At 40.3% G+C, this 27,351-nt stretch overlaps 1 protein-coding gene across 2 annotated transcripts; it reads left to right on the top strand.

Annotated features, from left to right (window-relative positions):
- Nucleotides 1-1,406: 1,406 nt before the first annotated feature.
- Nucleotides 1,407-27,351, top strand: tasp1 (taspase, threonine aspartase, 1). Of its 2 annotated transcripts, none has more exons than XM_035173139.2 (14): nucleotides 1,407-1,594; nucleotides 2,707-2,911; nucleotides 3,369-3,436; nucleotides 4,324-4,392; nucleotides 4,723-4,843; nucleotides 5,510-5,594; nucleotides 5,669-5,748; nucleotides 5,863-5,969; nucleotides 9,040-9,159; nucleotides 9,632-9,710; nucleotides 14,620-14,730; nucleotides 17,027-17,134; nucleotides 18,102-18,175; nucleotides 25,975-27,351. In XM_035173139.2, the coding sequence occupies exons 2-14, from the start codon at nucleotides 2,749-2,751 to the stop codon at nucleotides 26,065-26,067; spliced, it is 1,278 nt and encodes a 425-aa protein (XP_035029030.1). In that variant the 5' UTR covers nucleotides 1,407-1,594; nucleotides 2,707-2,748; the 3' UTR covers nucleotides 26,068-27,351. The 2 variants fall into 2 exon arrangements, with proteins under 2 accessions (XP_035029030.1, XP_035029029.1); XM_035173138.2 differs by having other exon boundaries at nucleotides 5,863-5,981.

Below are 27,351 nucleotides of genomic sequence, written 5' to 3'. Positions count from 1 at the left end.
ATTGTGCTTGTTCGGGTCCACCCATACAACTCCTGCTTGGACCACGAATTTAAAAAGCGTCTGTTTCAGATCAAAAATTATAGTTTTGAATTTATATGACCAGGAGTCATGAGCTGAATATATACATTTATATGACTTTGTTGCATTTTGTAATGTGAAACAACATAGACCTACAGAAAGCCAAGTTTTGAAGTGTCTTAGATAGAAAATATAATAATGGGTATAGTACAGGTCAGCTAAATATCTTAAATTTGTACTTTTGTGTCCTTGAAGAATCTCATGAAAGGAGCAACAATATTTACATAGAGAAATGCTGTGTATCCTACTCTGTTTTCTCAGGCCACGATGGTGAAACATGTTTTCCTTAAAGAGGCAAATGGCTGGAGATTTCTAACTGCATAGCAATTACTTTTAACACACAATGCCTGCGTATTTCTCAGAGTCTAAAACAGTACTGAGTCATTCATGGCAATCAGCGGCCTAATAGGAGGCAGAAAACGTAGACACAGATATATCAAAACCTGGGCAAATGAAAAAAGGTAAGATAATAACATAAGATAATCCTTTATTAGTTTCACAATGGGGAACTTAGCAATATTACAGCAGCAAGAGTCAAAATAGGCATCAGTAAGTAATAAGTAACATGCAATACTTAAAGGTTCAGTGCGTAAGATTTAGGTGAAAGGGATCTTTTGGCAGAAATTGAATATAAAATAATCCCACTAGTGTCTTATCATCTAAATTGTATGAATTGTTGTCTCTTTACCCTAGAATGGGCTCTTTATATTTAAATACTTTGTATTAACATCAGGAGCAGGTCCTCTTTACGGAGGCCACCATGTTTTTTTTTACAGTAGCCCAGACTGGACAAACTTAACACCTTTTAATTTTTTATGACACCTGAAGGTTTCCACAGGTTCTCTTTCATCTTTGGAAGGGGAGGTTGAGGTGAGGGGTATTCAGCTGCAACATGCAACTTCACCACTAGATGTCACTAAATTCTACACACTGAACCTTTAAGTGCAAGGATAATCATACTGAAGTGTATGGAAGATACAAAATATGGTAAAATATCAGTAGAATCAAGACTAATATATGCAGTGTGAGAAACAGGACAATATGTATTTCTTTGTAATTTGATTGACCCTTTCTTTTTTAATTTTCTTCTAAGAGTGTGCCGATCACATGAGGGCCACGTGAGAATTCAGTGAAAATGTCATCAAGTTTGAGATTACATATTTTCTATCCAGTTTTTTTGTGTGTGTGCATGCATACCAGCAAAAGAAAACAAATAAAAAAATGTATTTTATTCTGCTTTATTTTCCTCTGTTTTATTTTGTGCAGCCTCACCCACGTGTACCAGTGTTTGCACCGAGCGCACTTCCTTAGCAACGTGTATCTGAACCAGGAAGTACTTTCGGTTCGCTGCAGCTAACAGCCCCGGATAGCGCAGAGCAGTGAGAGTGTGTGACAGCAAAGTTTTGTCACGGAGAACATTTGTGCGTCCAGCGGCCTCGTGTGTGTTTCTAACACACGTGAGGGGACGTCGTGTTCAGCAGGAAGCTGCGTCGCAGAGAGGAGACGAGGGGAAACTGTAAGAGCAGCTCGTTTGGATGGTTAGCGAGCTGTTAGCTAACATGCTAACGACTGCTAGCTTGACTTGAAGTCGTCTTTATTGTGCTGCTATTATTTATCCATTAAACTTAATGCAAATCAAAAGGGGGCCCGGTGAATACAGTTTAAAATAACACGTGTAGCGATACATTATAAAGGATTGTTTGGAAAGTTGACGGGATGAGTGAGTTCTTAATGTTGGGGACAAGCTTTGAAATGTAGAGTTGTGCATCAGGACTATAGATTTGTGACACTAGCTACGAGTTAGACTTAGATGTATAGTTTGTGCACTTGTTAGTTAGTACTTTAAGTAAATGAAATGTTGTTTGCAAATTAACGAGGCCTGTAACTATGGCAGGTATCACTTTGGGTTCTGCAGGAGAGATGCTGCTTTTCATTTGGCCATTTGCTCTCACTCTCCACTGCTGATCACTTTAAGGTGCTCAGATCATTTTAGGTGATCTTGCACAAACAGCATGTTTAAAGGTCCACCCACATATTTCTAATGAGGTTCAGGTGTGTTCCAAAAGCTTCATTTTCTCTTTCCTCAAGTAGTTCATTTTGGATTTTTAGCATTTTTTGGATTAGATCAGATTTATTTAGCACGAAACAACAAAATACATAAAAAACACAGTGCAGGGGGAAGCTGAAAACAGAGGGGTGTAGTTTGAAGCCTCTACATGAATACTGTTAAAATTAGACAATACAAAGTTCACATGCAGAAAATAGTATGAGAGTCAGCTAATTAACAATAACATGTATAGCCCAATAAATAAACCAGCAACACTAGTGTCAATACAAAATCAAGGGTGTGCCGATTAATTCAAATGCATGCCTGATTGTGTGTGTGTGTGTGTGGGGGTGTGGCTGTCAATATGAAAAGGGGGAATAATATCTCCTGACAACAATACATAAAGTTTTCTTTGGGTCACTGCTGTAGGAGACAGTCTCACGTCGGATTCACTCTGAATCGACATGAAGTTTGCATCAACAGTGTGCTGGTGTTAAGTGGAATCAACACCGTGGATGTTAAATGATCATGTCCTCTATAATCGCTGAGAATTGTTGTCTCTTTTCTCTCTTCTGTCTCAGGTGTGCCATGGAAATGCCGCTCACACCACTGTCTGATAGGCCATGATAGGCTTGTCGAGTTATGCAGGGGTTATGGAAAGTCTAATGAATTCTGCTGAAGAGCAGCAACCCTCCTCTCCCCTGGCCAAGGCATTGTCAAAGAAGCAGGAACCGAGCAAGCATCCAAAGCCAAAAGGTGTTGGTGGATTTGTTTTAGTGCATGCAGGTAAGTGTGCACACTGTTCGCTAGTAGAACTAGAATGGCCGCCTCCGTGAAGGCCCAACAACCCCTTAAACTCTACCAAATATCACACACTCACATATATATCAGTTCCACAAATGTGCCCGATTTTTTCCATCAATTATTCTCTGGGTAAATCTTGAAAAACACCTTGTCTCACAATGTTAAAGTGAAAGAAATTCCTGTATCTGCCCCCTGATCTGGATCAAATTTTTAATGGGTTCTTCCCTGATCTCTACTTCATCCTTCCACCAAGTTTCATAGAGGCAAACACATAGGGGTTAAAACGTAACCTCCTTGATGGGAGTAATTAAGAGAAATTCTAAGCATCATTTCTTAATAAGTAAGCATACTTTATTGTCGTACGGTATGTCAGATTGGAAATAGTGCATCCCTTTCTTCCTTTAATGAATTGTCGTTTTTCCCCCCCATCTGATTTCAGGAGCAGGATACCACTCTGAATCCAAGGCCAAGGAGTACAAGCATGTGTGCAAAAGAGCATGCCAGCGAGTAAGTTCAATTTAGGGATGTTGCCATCGTAATGTGTGTCTGTCTACAAGCAGGCAACACAACCTTGTTTTGCTTGTGCACACAGTGTGTCTCACTCTGTCTAATTCGCAAAGGGAATTATTAATTCAGTGTTGATATTTTGTCTCTTCACCGTATTCATTTCACAGCAATTGATCTGTGAACATTGGCACAAGTCACCAATTAAAGTAGCATTTCAGAGCTTTCCTTAAATAATGTTATATTGTTGCTTTACCATTATATTGAAATGTAAATGTAGTTTAAAAATATTCAAGATGTCTGGGTAATAATAACATCTCAGTTCTAAATAATTCTGCTGAGACCCATGTATCTAACAGGAGTATTTTCCTTTATGAGGTAAATATGGAATAAAACTTTATTTGTGTTGTAGTTTTGATGTAATTCCAGTTTTCATTTGGGTCTGTTAAGATCATTTTGACTTTGGAAAGGGAGTTTTTTTTCTTTGGCAGTCGGACAGGTTCTTCTCTAGAATTTCTTCATATTTACTTTCAATCATTGTTCCCTCCATTGTTTCCAGTTCCTTTCACACCATTACAACTGCAAAACAACCTCATGGTGTTGTCATCACTTGTACTTAACAATAGTTTAATTTACCAGTTTAAACATTTGTTGAGGCTTAAATCCCAATTACATTTTCTGTCAGTTAGTGGCAGAATATATAGATATTCCAGTATATGCACTGTAGTGTGACTATTTGGGGGGTATACAAAAACAAGTGCTAAAGAAAAAGTAAAATAGTTTATTTCTCTCCATATCACATCCTAGTGTTACTTATCTGACTTTGAAGAAGGTATGAAATGAAGTATTGTATAAATCACAGCTGTTGTGTCTCTATCTGTCCCTTACAGGCTGTGGACCAGCTCAAAGCTGGGGCTCTTGCAGTGGAAGCAGTGGCTGCAGCGCTGGTTGAACTTGAGGTGAGCTGATTGTGATCCAATTTCACAATTTCAAGATTTCACAATTCCTCAGGGCAGAGTTGAAATGGGTTGAAATAAAGAATAACAACTCTGATTAACTCTTTGTAGCTGTAAGTGCAGTATTCTAATAATAATACAATAACCATGTGTTGTGTTGTTGTTTGATGTCTGCACTGACTCTGTATTGTCTGTAAAAAACGTCATTCAGGACCAAAACAAAGAGTGAATTAGTATTTGTTAAACTACATGAAAAGAATGAATGCCTTTTCTTCTATTCTTCTATTAACAATGACAGTTTTTAATTTGAGATCCTGTGTGTTTTTATATTAGGATTCTCCTTTTACAAACGCGGGCATGGGCTCCAACCTGAACTTGTCAGGGGAAATTGAATGTGATGCAAGTATCATGGATGGGAAGTCGCTACATTATGGAGCTGTTGGTGCTATTAGTGGTGAGTGAGAACATATGTGTTGATATTTATACACATGCACTGCTATAATGTAGCAGTGAAGTTCAGCCACGTGGAAGTAATAATAACAAGCCAAACGTCATATGTTTTACTGATTTACATTTTATTATCTCAGAGTTTTTAGAGATTTGATGGAGAGAACTGATATAATGAACCTGAACAATGGGTGACAACCAATAAATGATATGAATATGTACACAAAACACGTGTATAATTTATGTTTGAATAAAAACTTTGGTTTAGATATGAAATGTGTATTCACAAACGTATAATTTTTATAAAGTCTCTGAATTCAGTAAGATGTGTTTAAATAGGCTAAAAGCAACGTAGCATTCAGGTGTGCATGTGTAACAATGACATTATGAGGAAAATGTGCAAAACTGCGCCCATGCAATACAAACTAAATCCACATAGAAAATAAAAATCATATTCAGTTCACCTGAAGTATATAACTTGACATGCAAAAAAACCGAGGGACACAATTTGGTGTTTTGTGTCTCCAATTTTCCTAATTGAAGTAAATTATAATAATATGTTAGTATTTCTGTTTTTGCTAAATGTAACCATGAGTTGGATATCATGATTTCTTTACCTGCATCCCTGTGGAATCAGGTACCACCTCTGTGATACTTCTGTCTTTTCCTTCAGGTATTAAGAACCCAGTCTTGATTGCAAACCGTCTAATGACTGAAGCACAGAAAGGGAAACTCTCAGCTGGCAGAATACCACCCTGGTGATTATCATGGTTATTAATTAATGCGGTATTAAAGCCACTATTTCGGCTTGTAAATGTTTTCCTCCTGTCAGCTTTTTAGTGGGGCGAGGCGCACACGACTGGGCCGTCAGCCATGGAATACCACCATGCCCCTCAGAGAAAATGGCCACCAGTGAGTATTGTTGCAGTGGTTCACAAATGCTCTTCATCTAAAAGCAATGCATTAACTGTAGCTGTGAAACTGAAGCAGAACTCTGAGACTAAAATAAACTTTAACTTCAAACAGAATTCAGTTTGTCTGCGTACAAGAGGAACAAGCGGAAGATGGAGCTGGCAGAGAAAATGGACACAGGAGAGAATCCGAAAAAGAAACGAAGACAATCAAGTGAAAATGTGAGTTCTGTGGTGAGTAAGAAAACCTATTTTAAACTCAAATCAGTCAGAGTGGACCCACCTCTTCCTGCTGATTTTATAGTCATGTTTCTCACAGTGAAAATCAGGCTTTGTCTTTGTTGTACGTGAGCTGTAACGGGTTGAGATCTGACCATGTGACCGGAGGAATCAGCATAAAGTGATATGTTGATCAAATCAGGCCGAAACTTCATCAGAACATTAAAAACTTTTCAGAAAAGTGTTGTTTATAAAACAATGAAAATCCATGTAAATCACAACAAAAGTAGCACAACCACTCCATCTGATAATAAATACCTTGACATGGAGACATGTAGCTGAAAGTTGTGTTGAATCAAATCAACAACAAAGGACCTAGTTTGATGACGTTGTGAAGCAGTGTGGGATCATAGTAGTGAACGTCTTCACCACCATCACTGATGAAAATCTGCAACTCAGGCGCAAATCATGTTCACGGATGGGGTAATGTATTAAAATTGTCTCGACGTTACGCTGCAAACGTCAAAGTGATTCATTAAGAAGGACCAATAGAAACACTGGAAGGAAAAAACAGCTAACTGGCTAACAGTGTTGTTTTCCTTCCTCGTATGTCGTCTGCCCTGGAAGTTACAGTAGAGAAAATAAAAGGATAGCAAAATAAAAAGGTCCTGTTACCTTGAATAAAATTTGGGATTTCTTTTGGATAATTTAATTACACAAGTCAACAAAATCTGTAATATAAGATTAGTTGTTTTTAGCCTTTTTAAAATTTGTTACATATCAAATATTTAAGGCGTATAAAGATACGAAGGAACAACAGTGCAAATACTTAGCACAAGAGGCACATGAGCCTCTGGCTGCATCAGTTGGTCTATTATTGGTACTGAAATCGACATGCTCCTCAGTTTTATCAAGCTTGCAGCCCATTCAGCCGATTCCAAACCAGATCCGTTTCTTCTCCAGGAGGAAATATATATAAGCGATCAAGCTGAATTTAAAACAAGGCAAGCAACATCAAGTAGAATATGGTATTTTACACAAGAGAAGAACTAGATCATCTTCCATGAGCAAGAAGTCAAGATCCGTTTTGACAGTTTATGATCTCACATTCTCACAGGGTCATCAAAGAAAAGGGCTTTACCAGTTTGCACAGACGGTTCCAAGAAACGATTAAAGTGTTGACAAGAGGAAGGGCAAAGTTTCAGTGCCCTGAGCGGCACAGCTGGAGAGCGAGAGGCCTGACGATGAGCCGAGCTGAAAGCAGCCGAGAGCCGACTCGCACTCTGCTCCACGGTCACCAGCAGTGGCAGCAGCCCAGAGGAGGGTGGGAGAGTTTATCTTGGTTCAGATGTGAGATGTGTTAAATGGAGTAAAACGTGTAAACGGTCACAGCCCGCATGCTTCAGTGGTGCTGGCTTTCATCAGCATTATTATTTATTTAGTTGAGTCACATCAGTTCTCACTAGTATTAACGGTACATCCATCAAAAGAAACAACTACACGGACTGTTTGTTGACTTACGCATCTTCAAGTGATAAATGATGGATTTCTGCGAGTTTACCTCACGAGAGTTGAGGGTTTGACTTGCCCTCTGTTCTCATCTGTCTCCTACATGTTTACTGCTTGACCCTTTAATGATTAAAATGCAGCTATTCATGCAGTTAATCTCCCACGGACTTGGACATAACTGATATTCAGACTATGACGGTTCACATGCATGTCATGTTCAGACTTTTATATGTTGCAGGACCTTGGACATTTACATATTAAGTCAATTAAGAGGAAACTAGAAGGGGCGCTCTGAGTGCTTTCCTCTGCCAAAGCTAACGCCCTATCTCGTAATGTTAAAACAGTGTTTGCCATTAATTATGTAGACTGTGGCAGCAGCCATATTCTCATTTGTCCTGGAACCAAAACTTTGTCAATGGATATTCACCATCTTGTCCTATAGTCATATATGACACTTCTATTAATAACACAAGGGTACTCTAACTTGTGGGCTGCGCTGTTAATGGCTACTGCGTGCTTACTTGCGTTATCGTCCATAAAGTTTTGACCATCCGTGCAAGTAGACCTCATAGTTTCAGCAGCAGTTGTGCACAGACCAACAAGTGGCACTCTCCACTCTCTCAGGCGAAACTTTGTCTGTCAGATTTTGTGTACATGTCACTTTGTTGTGCGTTAAAACGACGTTCCCCCACTACGGCCATAGAATGAATGAATTCTGTGGCAAACGTTGCAGAGAAAGTGAACAAAATTACTGGATTCGCAGATTTAATTGGATCCGCACCAAAATGCCATTGAAGACATTTAGGTTGAACATAAACCTCATTGCAGCAACGGTTTGATTTTCATACATTGTTCTTCTTATGCCTCTTCTTTTTAATCTTTTTTCCAGTGCTGCAAAGGCACCTGTCTCACGATCGTTCCACATTTGTTTGGAAAAACCTAAAGGATATAATTATAATTCAAAAGATTTCCTCTAAGTTTTGCAGTCATTATCTATTGTGGGGTTTCCATTTAAGGACACTGATAAGCAGTGACATGATGGTCTTAGTCGGATTTTAAACTTGTTGGCTCTGGTTATTTTGGCCCCAAACTGTTGGAGACAGCGCTGATTTAGGAGAACATAAGACAGATGAGAAAAGCTATTTCCTTTTTTTTCACTCTGCCTTTTTATTTCAGGGTTCAATGAAGTTCAGTTTCTGGTAGGAGTGGAGCTCTGATCATCTATCATAAGGCCATTTTGCATATTTATGCTTCAGGACTGAATTTATCATGTACTCTGATTAACAGATGGTTACAAGTCACTTATTAAAACAAACCTCAATCAGGGAAGAAGCCGATTGAAATCACAAAAGCACGTTTTTCATGAAATATGTAAGCATGCTCCAAATTTTTGGAATCTCCTCAGTCAAAGATTGTGTCTCTGCTTCAGTATGTGAATGTTTGGATTTCTCATCGTATTTTTTGCCTAAATTTCTCATTTGAAAACGCGGATATATTTGTGTATATTTTAAATATATATTTGAGTGTTTCTGTTGATGTGACTCCTCTACTCACTGTGATGTAGGAGAATGGTTCTGGGTGTCTCGACACTGTGGGAGCTGTTGTGGTGGACCTGGAAGGGAATGTAGCAGCAGCAGTGTCGAGTGGAGGCCTGGCGATGAAACACCCTGGCAGGGTCGGCCAGGTAGTCGGACTCTCTTCCTTTTTTTATCCACAACTTAATTAAATAGTAATTTTGAATGTAACTCAAGTGAAGAGACAGTTAGAGACAGCTGGAGCCATGATGGGGGCCCCAAGCACAGTTCAAATGTGTGACCCCGTTCAGACCCCGTTCACTTCTCTGATTGAAGTCTTTTACTTTGAGGCAGCTGTAGGAAGTTATGAGGTTGAAATAACAACAGCTCAACAAAAAAAAAAAAAACATGTTTAAAAACCTGTAGCTCAGAACAATAGAGTAGCTAGAATGGCTGTTGGTTCGTGTGTTGGAATGTCCTGTGGAACGTTCCCAGCTCTTAGCATAGCTTCTTTTCTTCTTTTTTTTTAAATTCATGTATTATCATCCCTTACTCCAAATTATTATTTGAGTGTATACAATTACAACAACTGTATAACTATGTTTTATCTGAAACATCCTCTTTTTCCTTTTTTTTCCTCAGGCTGCCCACTACGGATGTGGCTGCTGGGCTGAAAATGCCTGTAATATGAACCCTTACTCCACAGCAGTGAGTACCTCAGGTATACCACCACGCGCTCTCTACAACATACTATCATACTAATATATAATATATATACAAATACTAATATTTGATGTGAGCATCATATTTAGCCTCAGTGAGTCAAGCTTCAGAAAGCCTCATCAGTCATTTCCTCAGATGATTGAGTCATTGTTTGCCGCTCCTTTGTTCATCAGCTGCGTGGCCAGGTGCATCGCAAAGCTCTTTGGATTTGCAATGACATTTGACATGGGACACCTGCTGTGAATATGATGGAAGGAGAACTGCCCGGAGTGCAGGAGAAAGATGGTATATTCTGTGCCTTAAGTGCAGTCATCGAGTTTCGCGGCATCATTTTGCTGGGATTAGTAAGTCATGCTAAATCTTCCTCTCTGAGTCACCAAATTCACATCGCCTCACAATATGTGCTTAATGTTTATGGTTAAAAATCTGAAATATTATCCTCTTATCGTCAGGCCATCATCAGTTTTTAAAAAAGTTGTATTCCTTATGTTTTAAGATATCTTACAAATAAAGCTTGTGGTAAAAAATCACCAGCATAAGCAATCAAGTAATGATACATTGGTGTTTTGCAAGAGAGCCACACTCACTCATTAATTAGTAACTATTAATGTAGAACTTAAAAAGACAGTTTTCACTAAGCTTCTAAATTTGAGTTGAATTCATGGAGTTTTCTCTACTCTACTTCGATCTACACTCAACATACATTTCTTTACTGCTGTCTGTAATAACTCTTATATCTAACTGTGTATGACATAAATATAGTTGGTACATAACTCAGATCATCAGCCGTGCCTCTCGTTTCAGCCCCTCGCGCCACCACCTCCCACCCCACACACATTGTGCCATGGTGGTGATTTATAGCTTTCACCTGTCACACCCTGCTTGTCCTCCCTTTCTTTCTTTCTGCTGTGTCTGCAGTGTCAGGAGGAGGAGTGGTAGGAAGTAGGTGGTTGCTATTGTTTGTCCTCATGCAGAGGTCGACAGGAACTACTCCAACTGGCAATCTCGCTGCGTTTCCATTGTGATTGGGAGCGGTCATCAAGGTTTAAGGTTGAATGAGGAAATAAGAGCTCATTGTGGATGGTGTTTGATGTCAAAATATTCAACTGGGAAGGGTCTTGGTCTTTGTGCTATCAAGAGATTGTTTTCCCTTGAAAGGAAAAATGCGTTTTTGGTTTCCTGCATTGAATTTCAGTCATCATTGTTGTATTCGGATGTCACACTTAAATTCTCAAAACCTGTAGTAAGACATATCTGACTGTAAGTACCATCTTTGGAAGTAAAAAATAACGTTCGATGAAAGTGAAATAAATATGACTAGAAAGCACTAAGGGTTAATTGAGAAATTCTGAGTGATTTGGACAAACTGACCTTTTTACAATCCTTAGTCTTATTAAACGAGAGGTCCAAAAAAGCAATCTACATTTCCCACCTGCTTTCACTGAGGTAGGTGCAATGACAAGTGTAAGTGATTGAGCAGAGGGTTGAGAGAATGGGCAATGTGCTGAGTCAAGTGGACAATGACCTCATTTCCTTTCAAGACCAACATATTTGAACATATTTGTACATGGCATACCTCAGTGTTTCCAAAAATGAAAGTGCATGTCTCCTTCAGCTGAGAGCAACACCGCTGGTTGTGAGCTGCATTGTTTTGTAAGTGAGGTAGAGAGGCTATAGTATATCAGCCCACGTCCTTCAGACGTGAGGACATCTGCGACTTAGCTTCTGGGGAAAATTAAAAACCTTTTGAAGTGGATCTGAAGCCTAATGCGTCTCAGTGTAGATGAGCTGATTTGATCAGACAGGCTGAAATTTGACTTGGTCCAGTAACAAAGTCAGAATTTTGCAGTGTACGGCAGACCTGTTTCTATGATGAACAATCAAGCTGCTTTCAGATATGCATTGAAATCCGGACATTTTCCTGAAGTATCCCAGAGTGGCTCTAAGTACTCTAATGCTAATGTCTGAGTGAGTTGAAATGTCTGGAAAATATCCGAGTGAGCCCATGTGAGAATACAGCAGGAACATTTCTGACACATCCACTGTGAGCAAGTGGGCCTGCTGATGACGTAATGTAATGGACGCAAAATATCTCGGGATCAATCCATGTTGTAGACGCAGACAAAGACTTCGATGGTCGATGCCTAGTGGGGCTGTAAACAAAAACACATGATTTCTGCAGCAGAATGTCTACATCATTCCCTCACGTGAACATGTTCCTGTTGTCGTGAACGTGTCTGACCCAGAAACTCTCCTTCTTAGTTAGCTTCATATGTAAAAAGCAAACACTGGAAGATGTTCAGATCCAATTTCTAGACATTTTCACGAGTTCTTGTCTGAAAAAAAAGCTTCATTCAGAAAAATAGGTTTGTGTAACAATAAGAAGAGTCATATCAAACCTATTATTTTACTTTAAATATTCTCAGGATTTTGTACTGAAAATCACATCTGCATTCCTGAAATGACCAGTGCAGTGTTTGTTAGAACGACCATTATGAGCCTCAATATATTTATTTTCTATGGCACATTTCATTGAAACAGAGTCACAAATCATTTTTATATATTCTTTACGTCCAGATGGTTTCTATCACTTTACTGTATATGCTGTGTTTGACACAGCCTCAGAAGTAAAACGTGTTTTAAGTACTGACTTTAATTCTGTACATTTATATCTATGACCACACAAGATGCCAGTTTGGTATTAATGGTATAGTTCACAGCTTAAAAGTGATAAGTAGTCTGTCCTGCTCTCATTTGATCTATTGTGTATCCATTTCATTAAACAGGCAGTAGAAGAACAACATGTTCATCAATTATTGTGTGTATGTGTATGTGTTCGCTCTGTTTGTACTTTCACCTCATCCTGTCTTTCTATATTGCGGTTTTACCTTTGATGTTACTTTCCTTATAGGGAGCATAATGTGTGTTCCAGTACAACACCTGTTTTTCATTTCCTAACATGAAAGCCATCCCCATCAAAAGAAGCAGAAAAACATAAATTTTCATTCTGACATGAGGAGAATGATCCTCACCCTATATGTCCCTCTTTCTTTCTTCACCCCTCATTCTCGTCTCCTCTGTCATATGCGACTCATGTGGATGTTTGTCTTATACGTGTTGACTGCTTCATCTGGCCTTTTCTTTGCTGTGGCCATGAGAGAACAGCTCTTGTACATCACTATGTACTCTTGGTGTTTTTTGGCTGTCACATATCGTATCTCCGTTGCGTTGTTACATTTCTCCACTGTTGCGTTGCTGCTTCAGTCTTGGCGTTGTGCTGTAATGTGTTCATGCTGCCGTAATGTCCAGTTCCCCGGAGGCAGATTATGTTATGGCAAACGCAGCACAGAATGGCACAGTATCTGACCAATCCGACATTCTGCGCTCATTAAAACAGAACTTCAAATTGCTCCGGGCATCTGGTCTCCACAGTTACCGACCTGCGTTCAGTTTTGTTGTAGTTACCTGATATTTTATGGGGCTTTCGTTTGTGTTTACAGAAACAACAAGGCTATATCCTTAAGTCTTTATGGGTTTTCACAGGAACTCGTGCCAGATGTGATTTGTTTTCACCTTAAGATTTCTTAAGTATGGACTGAGTTTACTTGTCAGAAAGATCATATTGCAAACGTGCAGCGTGCATTCAATACCTCTCTTGTCTTTAGCAACAATGGTTTTAAATGTAGTCCTTGAGGAAAAATATGCAGCTTGTTATCTAAGATCCAAAAAAGCACACCTGCTTTGTTTTGACTTAAAAGTGGTTGAGGGGGCAAGGTGAGACATTTGTAAAAGCTGCCCGAGCTTTTATGGTTCCTGGTCTGCTTTGACAAAATGCTTCGCTCCACTCCTTGGACTTTGTGCTAATCGAAGCCCAGTGGAGCAAAGTGTGCTGGTACTTCTCTGATTGCATTTGAATGAAATTGGAGAATTAGTTTTTTGCATGAACATAATGATCACACATAGATAACTTGGATGTTGCAGTTTTGTTTCTCTGTGCTGCAGAAAATGTTCAGTTAAAAATATTTGCGTTTCATTTTGATTGCCGTCACTTGTGTGATACCACTGTTTCATGTCTTAACTCCCTACTGTCAGCGTGAAAACAGTTTATTCTTGTTACTTTGCCCTACACATTTAATTTAACATTATTTTTTGGGTGTTTGTCCATTAAAGCACAGGAGAGAAAATCCTGTTTCTAAAAATACATATTATGGTAAAGTGTACAACTAAAACCTATTACCGTAAAATCGATTCATAAATGTGTCATGGTGATACATGTTGCAGGTATGCATGCACACTCTGCAGTGAGCCAGCGAGAGTGTACAGAAGTGGAATTAATACTGGATGGTTGCTGTTTCAAATTCCCAGACCAGCTGGGAATCTGGGCAGGGAAACTGAAAGAGAAACTCAAACCCTCCTTCAGCAATTACTGTCAGTGTGCCCTTGAGCAAAGCAGCTGTACTTGGCAGCCTTCAGGGGCCTGTCAACTTTAAATGAAATATTAAATCTCAATTACACCGAAAAGAATAAGTGAAAAATATCTGCAGTAGCACAAAATGTTTCTTATGAGCTGAAAAAACCAATCCTTTCATTTTCATTATTTCCCACTATGTAACTTAATAACATGGAAGCTATTAATAAGATCAACTACAAATGATAATCTGGAGGTGCTTGTTAACACTGATCCCTTAAAAATAGTTTTTAAACATCAAATGTGAGTTTTAAAAGTTTTTTTATGTGCTTCAGATTCTTGAGCTTAAATGGTCCGTACATGTGTTACAACTCTATCCAAGTAAATCACTGGAGACCTGGGGCAGTTCTGATTGAGACATGCACGCTAACAACCTTTATCTTGTAACTTTGCAAAGTTAATGTTACAGGGTCAGCTGTGTCTCTGTGTCTTTGGACAGGTTGCGGAGAGCATCTGATTCGCACCATGCTGGCACGGGAATGCTCCACTGCCATGCAGTCTGATGATGCCCACCAAGCACTGCTGGATGCTATGCAAAACAAGTTCATCAGTGAGTCACCTGCATGGAGCCTCATTCATACTACTCCTTACACACATGAATTTGTCAGTCAAGAACGTGTTTGTACGAACAGTTGCGCACAGAGAGAGTCAAAACTAGACAAGCAGATGGTGAAAAACATGAGGAATGAGCTAACAACTGGAAAACATTGGAAATAATAGAATCAGATGAGACGGCCTTTGATTTATGGATCTTCGTCACTGTTTAAACAGCGACTTCAAAATGTTCCTCACATCATAGCTGACAGCCGCGGATCATTTTGGAAGACATATTTGTTTTGCTGAAAGTTCATGTGAAGATGTCATATTTTTTTTTTTCTCAGAAGTGGTCAGTTTTAGAAAGTCTAGTTAACTATATTTGCTGTGCCAGTGAATGGACACTGGGATCGCTCAGAAGACAGCGGAGGAAGAAACATGTGGAAACATGTGGTGGTTTTTCTGCCTTGTCCTGGCCTCCTTTAGAAGTCAGTCCCAGTCTGGCTTTGTCATGGACATCTGTAGCACCAAGACATGTGGACAGGCTGAATGAAGTCAATTTGAAGTTAATTCTTCTGTTGTTTCCTTTCAAGGTGCACATTAAGTTAAACAAAGCTCCATAAATTCTGCTGTAGCAGAAGCAATGATGACAGCGTCTGTGATGTGGAGGCCTCTCACTCCGCTTCCAAGACACATTTGAGTCAGGTTCTCTAAATGGAATTTCTTTTAATGAAAACACCATCAGTAGGCTACTCCAAGACACACTCACACTCACACACACACACTCACACTCTCACATACACCCTGCGTACTCAAAGAGTTTAATCCCATTAATGTTTGCTTCCTTTGTTATGGGTAAACAATAATTGAACTGTTTACCACTTCACTAAGCACTTTACTAGGAACACTTGATTATTCATGCAATTATCCAATCAGCCAGTCAAGTCGCATCAGTGCAATTAATTAAATCATACAGATAAAGGTCAGAAGCTTCAGTTAATGCTCCTCTTAAATTATCATCTCAGCCATTTTTGAAAAACAAAAAAAAAGCATATAGTTAGCGGGAGCTCTGCAGAGCTGACAGAAAGTAACTCAGATAACCACGCTTTACAACTGCGGTGAGCAGAAAAGCATCTCAGAAACCACATGTCCAACTTAGTAGAAGACCACGTCTGGTTTCACTCTTGTCAGACAAGAACAGAAGCTAAGTCACCAAAATGGAACAGGTGAAGACTGAGAGTAATGAAGACTGGTCTGATGAACCATTCCTTAATACCAACCAGTCATGGTTTGCAAGTCACAGCCTATCTTAGTATTGTTGTTCACATGTGCTTCAATCTATGGCCCCAGTTTAGCATCTTCTAAAGGCTACATTCAGTATGATAAGGCACCATGTGACAAAGCAAATGACTCACACTGGATTCAGGAATATTACGATGAGTTCAGTGAACATAACTGGCCTCCACAGTCAGAGGAGATTGGCAACATTAAAGTGCGATTTGTATCCAACATCTTGTGGAATCCATTCCATTTTAGAGCAAATGGAGGTTCTGTCCAATATTAGTGTGATGTTGGGTGTTCCTAATAAAGTGCTTGTTGTGTGTTTGGTAGTTATTATGTATTATGAAGTGTCGAAGGAATACCAGGATTTTGTGTGGATAATTTCCCGTCTACACATTAAACAAAGTGCTTTATAGAGTGAAGCTACCTTTACAACATGGAACCCAAATCTGTTTGAACTACAACAAAGAAACAAATGGCAGGCAGACGCAAAAACATGCTCATCAGTTGGTCGTGTTTTTCTTTGTGAGGAGACATTTCATAACACGCTGTAGCTGTTTTTAGTTTGTTCTTTTCCAACCCGAGCCCTCTGTTGTTTTACTGCCCTCACTAGTTAGACAATCCAAGTGTTTTCATACACACAACACCTCATTCAAGTTCGCCTCTTCTGAGGTAAAGTTTGTTTTTCCAAGAATGCTTTCAGTGTGGAGAGTTCAAATTTACACCATCTGTCATTGACATATTTCTTCCTAAAACATGCCCATACAAATGGAATTTGATATTTCTATTCAACAGTCTGCTAAATACAATAAATACATCAGGACACAATAATTGCTTTCAGTTGTTTAACTTGGGCAAAAAGGCAAACAGCTTGAATGGGAGGATTTTCTTTCTCATAGATCATCTTTGCCGTTCTTGTCATGTGTTATCCTAGAATTAAAAGTATACAAGAGGTTTGTTTGATTGTCATTTTGACCATATTCATGCTATTTTTAGTCATGTCACAAGTGTTGTTTTCTTTGTGCGTCCAGGCTCCCCCTTTCTGGCCAGTGAAGACCGTGTTTTGGGAGGAGTAATTGTCCTGCGGTGCTGCAGATGTGTGGAAACCCAGCCATCTCCAAATATTCAGGGTATACTGGGTAAGACATTAATTGTTTCAAGCCTCATCCTACTCAGAACATCCAGGCTACAGCTGATAGTAGGCATAAAAACTAAAAAAAAATTCTGTTAATATTTAAAAATCCCTCCTCTGATATTCAGGAGGAGGGGGAGGAGGTGCTGTGGCTTTCCTGGCGGGTGGTCTGCGTTTTAACTCGCACAATCAGTCTCTGGTTTCACACCCTTCATCTCAGATTCAAACAGAGACCTCCCACTATGGAATCAACCACTAATCTTCAGACAAGCGGAGGCCGTCTGAACACTGCCCAGCTTGGCTGATTGTAGTGGCGGATCTGGTTTCTCTACCTGGAGCTTCTGAGAATGCTCCTTCTCTTCCCAAAGCCGCCATCATGGAATTTGACTTCTGTCTTGAGTTTAGCTCTTATGAAATGCTGGTGGGTTTCTATCTTTTGACCTCTGTGTTAATTCAAACCTGATGCACAAGATATCGAACCCTCAGTTTTATGGGAACAAGGGGTTGACTTAAAAGATGTCTCTCCAGTGTCGGAGGAGATGACATCTTAATCTCAAATGAAACATGATGGCGAATATGAAGTGAAGGGCTGTATATTGTATACATTATGGCAGCTCGAGTACTTAAATGTTCCAAAAGTCCCACTTATTCTGTGGTGTACGGGTCCTGTTTGAATCTGTTTCAGCAGACTGTGGACAACCTCAGATTACTGTGGCCTGCAGAGGGATCTGTGTTGATTTGCAAGGATAAACATTCTGTCAACCACATCCTTTTGAGTTTCTAATCCAACTCACAAGTCCTACCTTCCTCTGTGGTCTCAACTGCAAGTCAGAGCTCAGAGTTTACGGCAGTTTAGTAAATGGAGTCACCTGCCAAACCCTTTTCCTCTGGCAGAAGAAAAATCTATTGATTTCAGATTTTGTGACGCTGAACTTCACTCTGTAATGAACCTTTTTATGTGTTTATTTCCACAGTGGAGTTCCTATGGAGTCACACCACAGAGAGCATGTGTGTTGGCTACATGTCGGCCCAAGATGGCAAAGCTAAGGTGAGATTCCCGACTAGCTTGAAGAGCAAAATGTCTTGCTTTAAGTTTCAATTACACTGAGATGATACAGGAATGTAACCATCCCTATTTCATTAACAAAACTTTAACACAATTCCTGAGTCTTTATCAATTATAGAGATCATACGATGTACAGTCTCATATTTATGCCTCACTGATCAGTGCCAGTGGTTTGAATTTGAATGTTCTCCTTTTGAGCACTAGTTTTGTCTCCCCTTTGATTTTCAGTCAAAGCCATAGATCAGACTTTTTCTTAACTGTTGAAATCCTCTTCATCTCCCGATAGCCATCAATAAATCAAGAAATAAAAAAATAAAAAACTCTGTGTGTGGCCCTCGCAGGACTGTAATAAACACGGCCATAAATGGGATAACCGAAGAGACATACTGTACATAGTCAGAAGTTAGTCAAGGAAAAGTTGTCTTATAGCATTTGTCAGGCAGTGCATGTTCATGTATAATGGGGGCGTAGCTTGGAGGAGAGGGACAATGGGACGGGGTGGTGTAGCCTGCTTTTGTCGCTTTTCCAGGATTACCAACCCTCCCTTTAACAGTAACTAGGAAGAAATTTGGAAATTCACGTGGCACAATATTTGAAATAGGAAGCTCTTTTTTCCTCCTCAGGAATGTTAGCATTCGTTTTCCCCCTGTTTACTTCTGTCATGCACCTAATATATACTAAAATCATGATTTATTCTTTTAAAATCCAGTTTAGTGATAACTTTTGAACTTCATGTTCATGGTTTATAACATAATGTCTGATAAAAGCTGCCAATGTGTTGCTCCGGCGTTGAAGATGTAGATTACCAATTATTCGTTCTTTATTCACCTATTACTTTAGCGATTTAGTCTTTTGTGTCCCTTTTCTTCACCTGCAGATTTTGTGTAGTTAGTTGCCCCATTATTCCTCTGAGTTTGGAAGGTCAAAGCCCTGTTAAACCACAGACCCTACCCCAGCTAACTCCACTGGTGACCTGGTGGGAGTATTGATATAAAAGTAGATAAGTGCCTGCTGCTTTTCACCTGATGGCACTAGATTTTACCCACAGGGGTGCGATGTGCAGATTTACACTATATCTGCATCAGATCCCACTTCCTTATTCCTAACTAGAAGGTACTTAATCCATCACTGCCTTCCCTCCTGCAAACACTGAGGGTTGATGTGTCACACTAAGACACAACCAAGCCAAACTAAAGGCTCCTGTGGTCATTGGCAGGAATTTGTCCCCTGCACCACCTGTGCTTGCAATGTAGTCTGCTGGTAACTTTGGGCTTTTCGATTATGGGATTGGATTTGCCATCCTCCTGCAGGAAGCAGAAATTCTTCTGAAAACCTTTAACAACAGACATTGTGTGATTGGTCGGGGTCTGTGTGGCTTCTTAAGCAACAGGGCTTAATGCTCTGGTCTCCTGGCTCTAAGTGGAGTCACTGCTCAGACTGATTTGTTTGGCTAATGTATCGCTGTCACTCTGCATGAAGAGAGGGCACTGTTGTTCAAGCCTGGTTCACATTTCAAAGTCTTTGCCCTCCGTCCAGCCTCCCCGTTCTCCTCACTCATTCTTTCCCTCCGTCTCTTGGTCTATCTCTCTCGTCACCCCCCCACCTCTTTGCCCCTACCTGGTCCTAAAGTATCCTAAAGTTTACTGAAAGTCATGTACCACTGGGGATATCAGTATCAATCTGCATATTTGTCAGATGTGCTCTGTGTATTGGGGCTTTGTGGTGGAATGTGAGCGTGCAAGCTCTCCTTTCACGCCTGTGCCAGTGTAAAGCAGAGCACAGTGAACTGTGTACAGCACTTTTTAATCACCAGACACTGCTTTTGTTTCAAAGGTTTTATATAATTTAGTCAAAGGTTCAGCAGGCATTAGTGAAAGGTGATATTACTGGTGGTATAGATAGAAGCCTTGGAAGTGAGTTTCTCTACATTATGTCTGCTGTTGTATAACTTCTAAACCTAGTGCCTGCAGTGTGGAATTGAAATTATGATTTACACTGTGGAAAATACACACACACACTGTATCTATGTACTGGAGAGCGTAACAGTGGCCACTTTCAGAACACTTCTGGTTCGGGAAGTATATTTCACATTTATTTTCTCCATTAACGTTTCAGAAAATCCTTAGAAAAAGAGTTTTAAACTGAAACCAGGTCGACCAGCAACATGATGAATTGTGACCATAAAACATTTGATTTGGAGGGAAAACATTTTTTGATTGGAAAATGAAAAAATAGCCAAAAGTACAAGATTGTACATAATTATTTCAAAAGTAACAGAACTATGCATCACATAAATCATTGCGAATGATCCCTTTCAGCGCTCGTCTTCTTTTCATATAGTGTATTGAATTGTAACCTTGTGTGGTAGTGAAACTGGACTGCAATCACCACTCGGGTGTCCACACTGAACGAGCTGATCGTAGTCTGCACGATTTTCGCGGTTATGGTAAACATTTCCATGTCCTCACCGATCAGAGATGTTGCTATTACACCTGAGGATTGTGGGTAATTTAGTATTTGTCCTTGACATTTCGAACAAAACATGTTTTTCTTAAAATGCAGTTGAACTTCGACAGGAACATATAACATTGTTTCCTAATCTTGTAGCTTGTGGGATGTCTACCTTGGTTACAATATTATGTCTGATAATAACGTTTCATGAAATAAATGGGATTATTACTTGAACCACACTGATGTGACTGGTGCAGCAGACGATTGTGTGATATTAACTTGATGATAGTGGAGAAATAGAACTAGACAGTTTAGATGAGAAGAAGTCATTAGAGGGAGATTCAAATTCTGTGCTATTCCACTCTTCTGCAAATGTACTGTTTGCCACAGGGGCTCAAGCTGCTTTGTCCACAGACAAACACAGAAATAGTGCAAAGAACTAGGGAGGAGCAGGACGGCAAACTATAGCACTCGCAGTCTGTCACTTAACATTTCAAGTGTGGGTTCTGGGAAACACGAAGGGCATCAAAGTAAGCACCTTTTAAAAAATCTATTCTGGTTAAACTGTTGCCCGGCATCACTTCATCAGGATGCGCATGAACAGTGTTCTTTATAAAATGAATGTGCGCATTGGGTGCTGATCCGGGACTATCATCTGTCAGTTGTGGTTTCTGGATCTCCCGGGAGTGGGTATCACTTCCTCCCAGGGGGGCCACTGGTAGCACAGTGATTTTTGAAGAGTGCAGCCAAGAACACAGCTGCTCCACCGAACCTCACACTGCTCCATCAGAGACGGAGCAGTGGCTAGTTGTTGTGGGGCAGAGGCTACGAAGCATGCGTGTGCCTCCTGTGCCTCTCACCATCTGCATACCAGAGAATCTTAGATGCTCTGTCCTTCATGTCTTCAGACCGGGTGCACAACAGGGTTTCCATTGCTGCGCTGCTGGGCCCAGAGTTGGACCTCGTGCACGACTAACCTAACGTCTACTGAGGGGAAGCCATAGGAGAAACATCTGTATTTTTTTAAAGATCAAAAGGAGATGGCAACCACAAGACTTTCTGAACTGTGTTGTCTTAAATACTTCTTAAACCAAACTAGGAGTATTGTTTCTGTTGCACTTTCATTTTGCATGATTATACATCTATATTCAAGCACATATAAAAAATGTTCTGTGCATTAAGTGGCTGAGACTGTTAGGCATATAGAGGCAGAGGGATCCACCGCCTCAGCTGCTATTCCACAGACATTCTTCTCATTCCTATCAGCATCCCACTGGGCGTTTCTAACCAGCCAGTCAAGTCCATCTTCCACTGCTTTTCTGTGATAAGAACACAGACGGGCCGATACACAGCAGCAGTATTTAGGACAGAGGTCAGACTGGATACTGTATTTAAGCCCATTTCTTCTCTCCCACATTTTAATTCTCAGCCTTGTATGTATTTTATTTTTTCAAAAAGTGACAGTTTCATAAGTTCAGGAGGACACTGACGCTTGTTATAGCTCAGTCCGAAATGTGTTGGACGTCAGGTACATTGTTCAGACACTGTAGTCATCTCCTTTTAGGTTTTTCTTACTTTTTAAAAGGACGCTGTTTCTGGGGAAGGTTTAGTCTGTATCGTAATTATTTTGACATCACACTGTAATATAGCAGCGCTGCAGAGGGAGGGCATCTGGCTTTATTCAAACGCTCACCTGCGTCTGCACTGAATAGGACATCAGAACATCCAGCCGTGTTTTCTGTCACCTCTGGTACAGCGAGACTATTGTTTTATTGTTTGTCATGATTGGACAGATGAAAGAGAAGTGTAGGATACTCAGCACTGCCACCACGGCTCAGTTCCCGCCTCCTGGACATCATTACCACTACAAAGCTTTTGCCACTCCAATCATGTGAGGCCAGAGAGAATCAAACGGCATGCAATTCAGAACTCCTGGTTATTGTCTGCTTTGTCTATTACATGATAAATGCTTTTTACTATGGTACATTTTGTTTTTATTATCCAATCTCGCCTCGAGAATAAATAGCGTATGACTGTTTTTTTTTTTTTATTTAAACAGGAAGAATGTCAAAACCACATCAGAAAAACAGCAGCATAGTCATGGAGCTAAAATTATTCTTTGGCCTACACTGTGGTGTTAATCTGTGGCTTCTCGAGCTCCTAAACACATTCATATCACCAAAGAATGTTGTTTTTCTCCGGAAGATACAATGGCACTGTGTTTGTCACGTTATGTTTTGACTCAGCTGTACTGCTGTCATGTGGTCACTTCAATCCCTGGGTTAACAAGCTGACAACTGTAGGTTTCCGTGTCTTCTTTTTTTTTTGCTGTTCATCTAGCCCTGTTATAATATATTTGAACTTTTTTATATTTCCCCTCTTTTTCCCACTGACTGTATAATTGCTTGTGTCAACACGGGTTCCACAACAAAGATTCATTAAGCAAGTAACACATGTAACGCTGCAGCACTTTGTGAATGAGATGTTCATAAAACCACCAAGAAATTACGAAATCTTAGGTGTGAAAAGTGCTTTGGTTCCATTGGTCTGCACATGGATCCAAATTTATTGAGACCAAAAGAAGCGGTCTCACTCCAGATCAAACTGATTCGGTTTGTTTACATTGTGAAAACACTTTTATTGGTAGTTTGGACTTTCAGGCCAATTGCAGGAGTTTGAGAGAAGCAAAAAGAAGCAGAAGTGGTTTAAGACAAGAACAGAACGGCACATTAGAACTAAACTTGGTAATTCTGTTAGTAATGATAATAATGACGATATTACAGTGGCAATGGAAATAACTAAATTAACTGGCTAATTTATTTTCTCTATTCAAACGAAAAGACTACTTTTTTATGTACTTAATCCAAACATTTTACGAATACAATAACCGAATTGACATGACGACGTAAGACGCACGCCTGTCAACAAACCCACCACTGTCAAGTATAGGTAAACGATGATTGTAATGGTATGGTAATAATCCTCTTTGCTCACTTACTGGGACGAACACAACAAGAAGTTTCAAACTAAGGACTATATTTTATTTCTGATCACATTGAGCAGAATTGGTTTTAAAAGGCTTTTTCTTCATTTGAATCAAATAAAATACACAAAAAACCTCTATGAATGATTTGCTATTTAGTTTATATACCCATGGGCTCAGCTCCAGCGTGTGTGGTGCCACAGAAACATTAGGACATCGGTCGTGTGACTTCGGAGCCTAAAGCACTTTCTCACTCCTGTGCCCCAGTAACCTGGAGTGATGAACCTGTGCCACAGTTTGTGAAAGGCACGCACTGCTCTTAGCACCGTGGTGGTGTAATTACTCCCTTGTTTGGCTTAGTAAGCCCTTAACTCTTCCTGCTTACTCACTCATGTTGTCAATTCTGTCGGACCGGAAGAAAAAAATTAAGGTCTGAACATATGGTGCAAGGTTTCATATAGGGGTGAGGTACAGGGCACGTAGGTGTCACTAACAGGCACAGTTTTCTTGCAAAATATATGAAGTCATACAGCCCCACGCTAATTGTGCCTAGTGGTGTATTTTCAGCTGTGAATTCAGTGTGGTCGGAATTTTGAAAGAACATTGCATAGCTCTTACCCGCGGACATCAAAAGGAAAACATTTAGGACGTCACCATTAGTCGAGTATGACCCAGCTATGGAGCTTCACTCAAAACAGATTAAACAAGGCCTCTCTTTAACCTCATCTTCAGAAGATGAAGGGGAGAGGATGAACACAGAAAGGGGTTCTGGAGGCATAATAGCCCCCGAGAGTGCTGCCATGTGTGCATGGCCTTGTCTGGCTGTTGTCCCATTGTAGTGACAGCAGTTGCCCTTGGGCTGCCAGGGGCCATAGCTCAGGCCTCCTCAAGAAATAAAAAAAAAAAGAGGTCCAGTAGAGATGAAGGCTCCTGCATGTGAAGGAGTGATGTCAGGCCAATTCAGTGGTCTGGTGGATAAGTGGAAGGACTCTTCCCTCAAGGCTGGAGTCTGTGTTACCCTCAGTGGAGAGAGGAAGGAGGATGACAGCCATTATTGGCACAGGGAGAGTCAGTCACCTTTGATCCCCCAGTGGAAGTATCACTCCCATCTTCACAGCTGTGTTTGCCCCTCGCCCTCCTCATCTTACTCCTCTCTGTCTCTGCTCGAGCACAAAACACTAGCAGTGTGTTCCCTTTCTCCACTGACACCCTCGCTCTATAAATACTCACATGGCATCTTGGTACTTCAGGAGTACATGCTCAAGACGCAGCAGAAGCAGTCCCTATGTATGGCCTTGTTGTCTCTGGTTGCATCGTATTCATCACCCTCATCTGTGATATTATTTAAATGAGATTTCAATTGTTTTAATACCAGGATTCATCCTTAAACACAAAACATACAGTATCTGTTTACGAATACTTAGGTATTCATTGTGGTTGTGGGGTTGCTCTTGGATTATTTGAGTGGGGTCCTGGAGGTGGGACTCCGTAGGGCATTGAACCCTGACATAGGATTATTAAGAGGAACAACCTGCCTGATCAGAACCTGAACATAGGTTTCTTATGAGACTTTGTGTACTTGCCATGGAGTGAGCATTAAGCCGTGCTTGGACATAAGGCTGATGACAAGGGCACGTGCACTTTGGACCAAAAGTTAGTAGTTGTACTAAACGTTAGCGTTGTGTGTAAGAATTGTTATAAAGCCTTTTTGACACATCCATCTATACATACAGTAGTCGTGTAAGGCTGTGTTTGATTGACATTATCTATAACACACACTAACAAACAGAGCCCCATTGTGCCACCATGTTGGAGCAGTGAGATTCCACAAGCAGGGAGTCTAGATGTGATTCAACTTTTCCTGCGGCACAAACATGACTCACTTTCTTACTGAATGGCTAAGCATTCAACTGCCCATAGCTGGAACAACACCACTCTAAATAGTATTATTCTAATGTTTACACTGAAACCACAGCCTGTCTGATAGCTGCTGTGACGTGCACCTGATGAACCTGATGAATATTTCATGTACAATCAATTATTTCATATAATGAAGTTAAATATTAGTTAAATATTCCACTATCATCCATATCCACATTTTTTTAATTTAGCTCCACACACAATGTGAAAAAACAGATCACCATCCTGTTTGCATTATCTTCCCCTTGTGTAGCCCTGCCTCTGTATATACAGCTTTTATGGATGTGTTTCTCATTGTGTGTGTGTGTGTGTGTGTGTGTGTGTGTGTGTGTGTGTGTGTGTGTGTGTGTGTGTGTGTGTGTGTGTGTGTGTGTGTGTGTGTGTGTGTGTGTGTGTGTGTGTGTGTGTGTGTGTGTTCCTTTTTCAGACACACATATCCAGATTACCACCCGGGACTGTTCCTGGACAGTCTTTGGCCATCGAGGGAGGTGTGTGCCGACTGATGAGCGTAGTGGAGTGAGCCACATCCGCCCTCCTGGGCTTCTTCAGCAATACTCCAAAACATACCCTTTCACACACACACATGCACACACAACCCTCACCCCCACCGCTTTAGCTGTTTTAACTAGAGCATGACCAATACTGGATGTTAAGACTGATACAGTTTTATTGTTTCTCTTCACCTGCCCAGAAACTACAAATGCTATACACTTTATATATACAGTAGGACGAGTGTGAGGTCCTTGCTGGACAAACGGACGCTTGTCCCAGCAGCGCGAAGAGTGAAAGTGATACAGATGTTATGCAGAGGAGGGTAAAAACGTTATGGTTGTTTTGACCGATCACCGACATGGTCAGAGAGAGAGAGATAGAGACAGACGGACAGACAGAAAGAGCGAGCGAGCAATGCTCCTCTTTTATGTCATTATGAGAAGTGTTCAAAGTTTTCAGATCACTATTTCAAAATTTTCGAAAGCATCTTTTTCCGCATAACATTTTGTAAAAATACATTTTCCCATTAGCACATATCAGACGCCCTGTCTGCCAGGATACAGTATCTGTGATAGGCCGATATCAGCTGATAAGATCTGTTGACCGACGTATCGGTCGGGCTCTAGTTCTAACAGGTGTCTAGAAAGGACGGAGGGGGGTTAGCTTCTATTTAGTGCACTTACGGGACTTCCCTTTGCCACTGTCTGCCTCCAGCATGTACTCTATGCCAACTTACTCCCAGGCTCTTCAGTGTCACCTGGATTAGACTTGATGCACCATGTCTTTCTTTGTTACTCTTTTCCAACTAAAAGTGACGTCCTTCCTTTTGTATATAAGCTATGAGGATTTAGGAAAACAGGGTGGATTTTTTTCGTTTTATTTTGTATCGCTGAGCAGATGTGACTATTTTCAAAAGCAAGATTGTATTTTGTTCTCAAAATACTTTTCATGGTTAAAAAAAAGATGTCAGATTGCACCTTGTGGAAAGCCTGCTACTCAAAACAATTGTTACGAATGAAGCATTTGTAGCTGCGACAGTTAGTGATGATAACAGCATTTTTACAATGTTAACATGTACAGACCAGCTTCCATGTACTCGTGAAGGCATATTGTTATTAACCCTGCAGCTTTACTCCATACTGTAGCATAATGTGCATTTTAGGTCAAGTATAGCATGTATGGATTCTACAGTACGCAACTGAGACAGATGAAGAAGCAGGAAGCTATTGGATATATATATATATATCACACACACGCACATATGTGTGTGGATGTTTGTGTGTGTGTGTGTGTATGTATACAGAATACTGTT

The sequence above is a fragment of the Hippoglossus stenolepis genome, chromosome 12, assembly GCF_022539355.2.
Source record: "Hippoglossus stenolepis isolate QCI-W04-F060 chromosome 12, HSTE1.2, whole genome shotgun sequence".
In the NCBI taxonomy this organism is placed as follows: domain Eukaryota; kingdom Metazoa; phylum Chordata; class Actinopteri; order Pleuronectiformes; family Pleuronectidae; genus Hippoglossus; species Hippoglossus stenolepis.
Note: the sequence above shows the minus strand (reverse complement) of the source record. Positions and strands in the feature narration are given on the sequence as shown.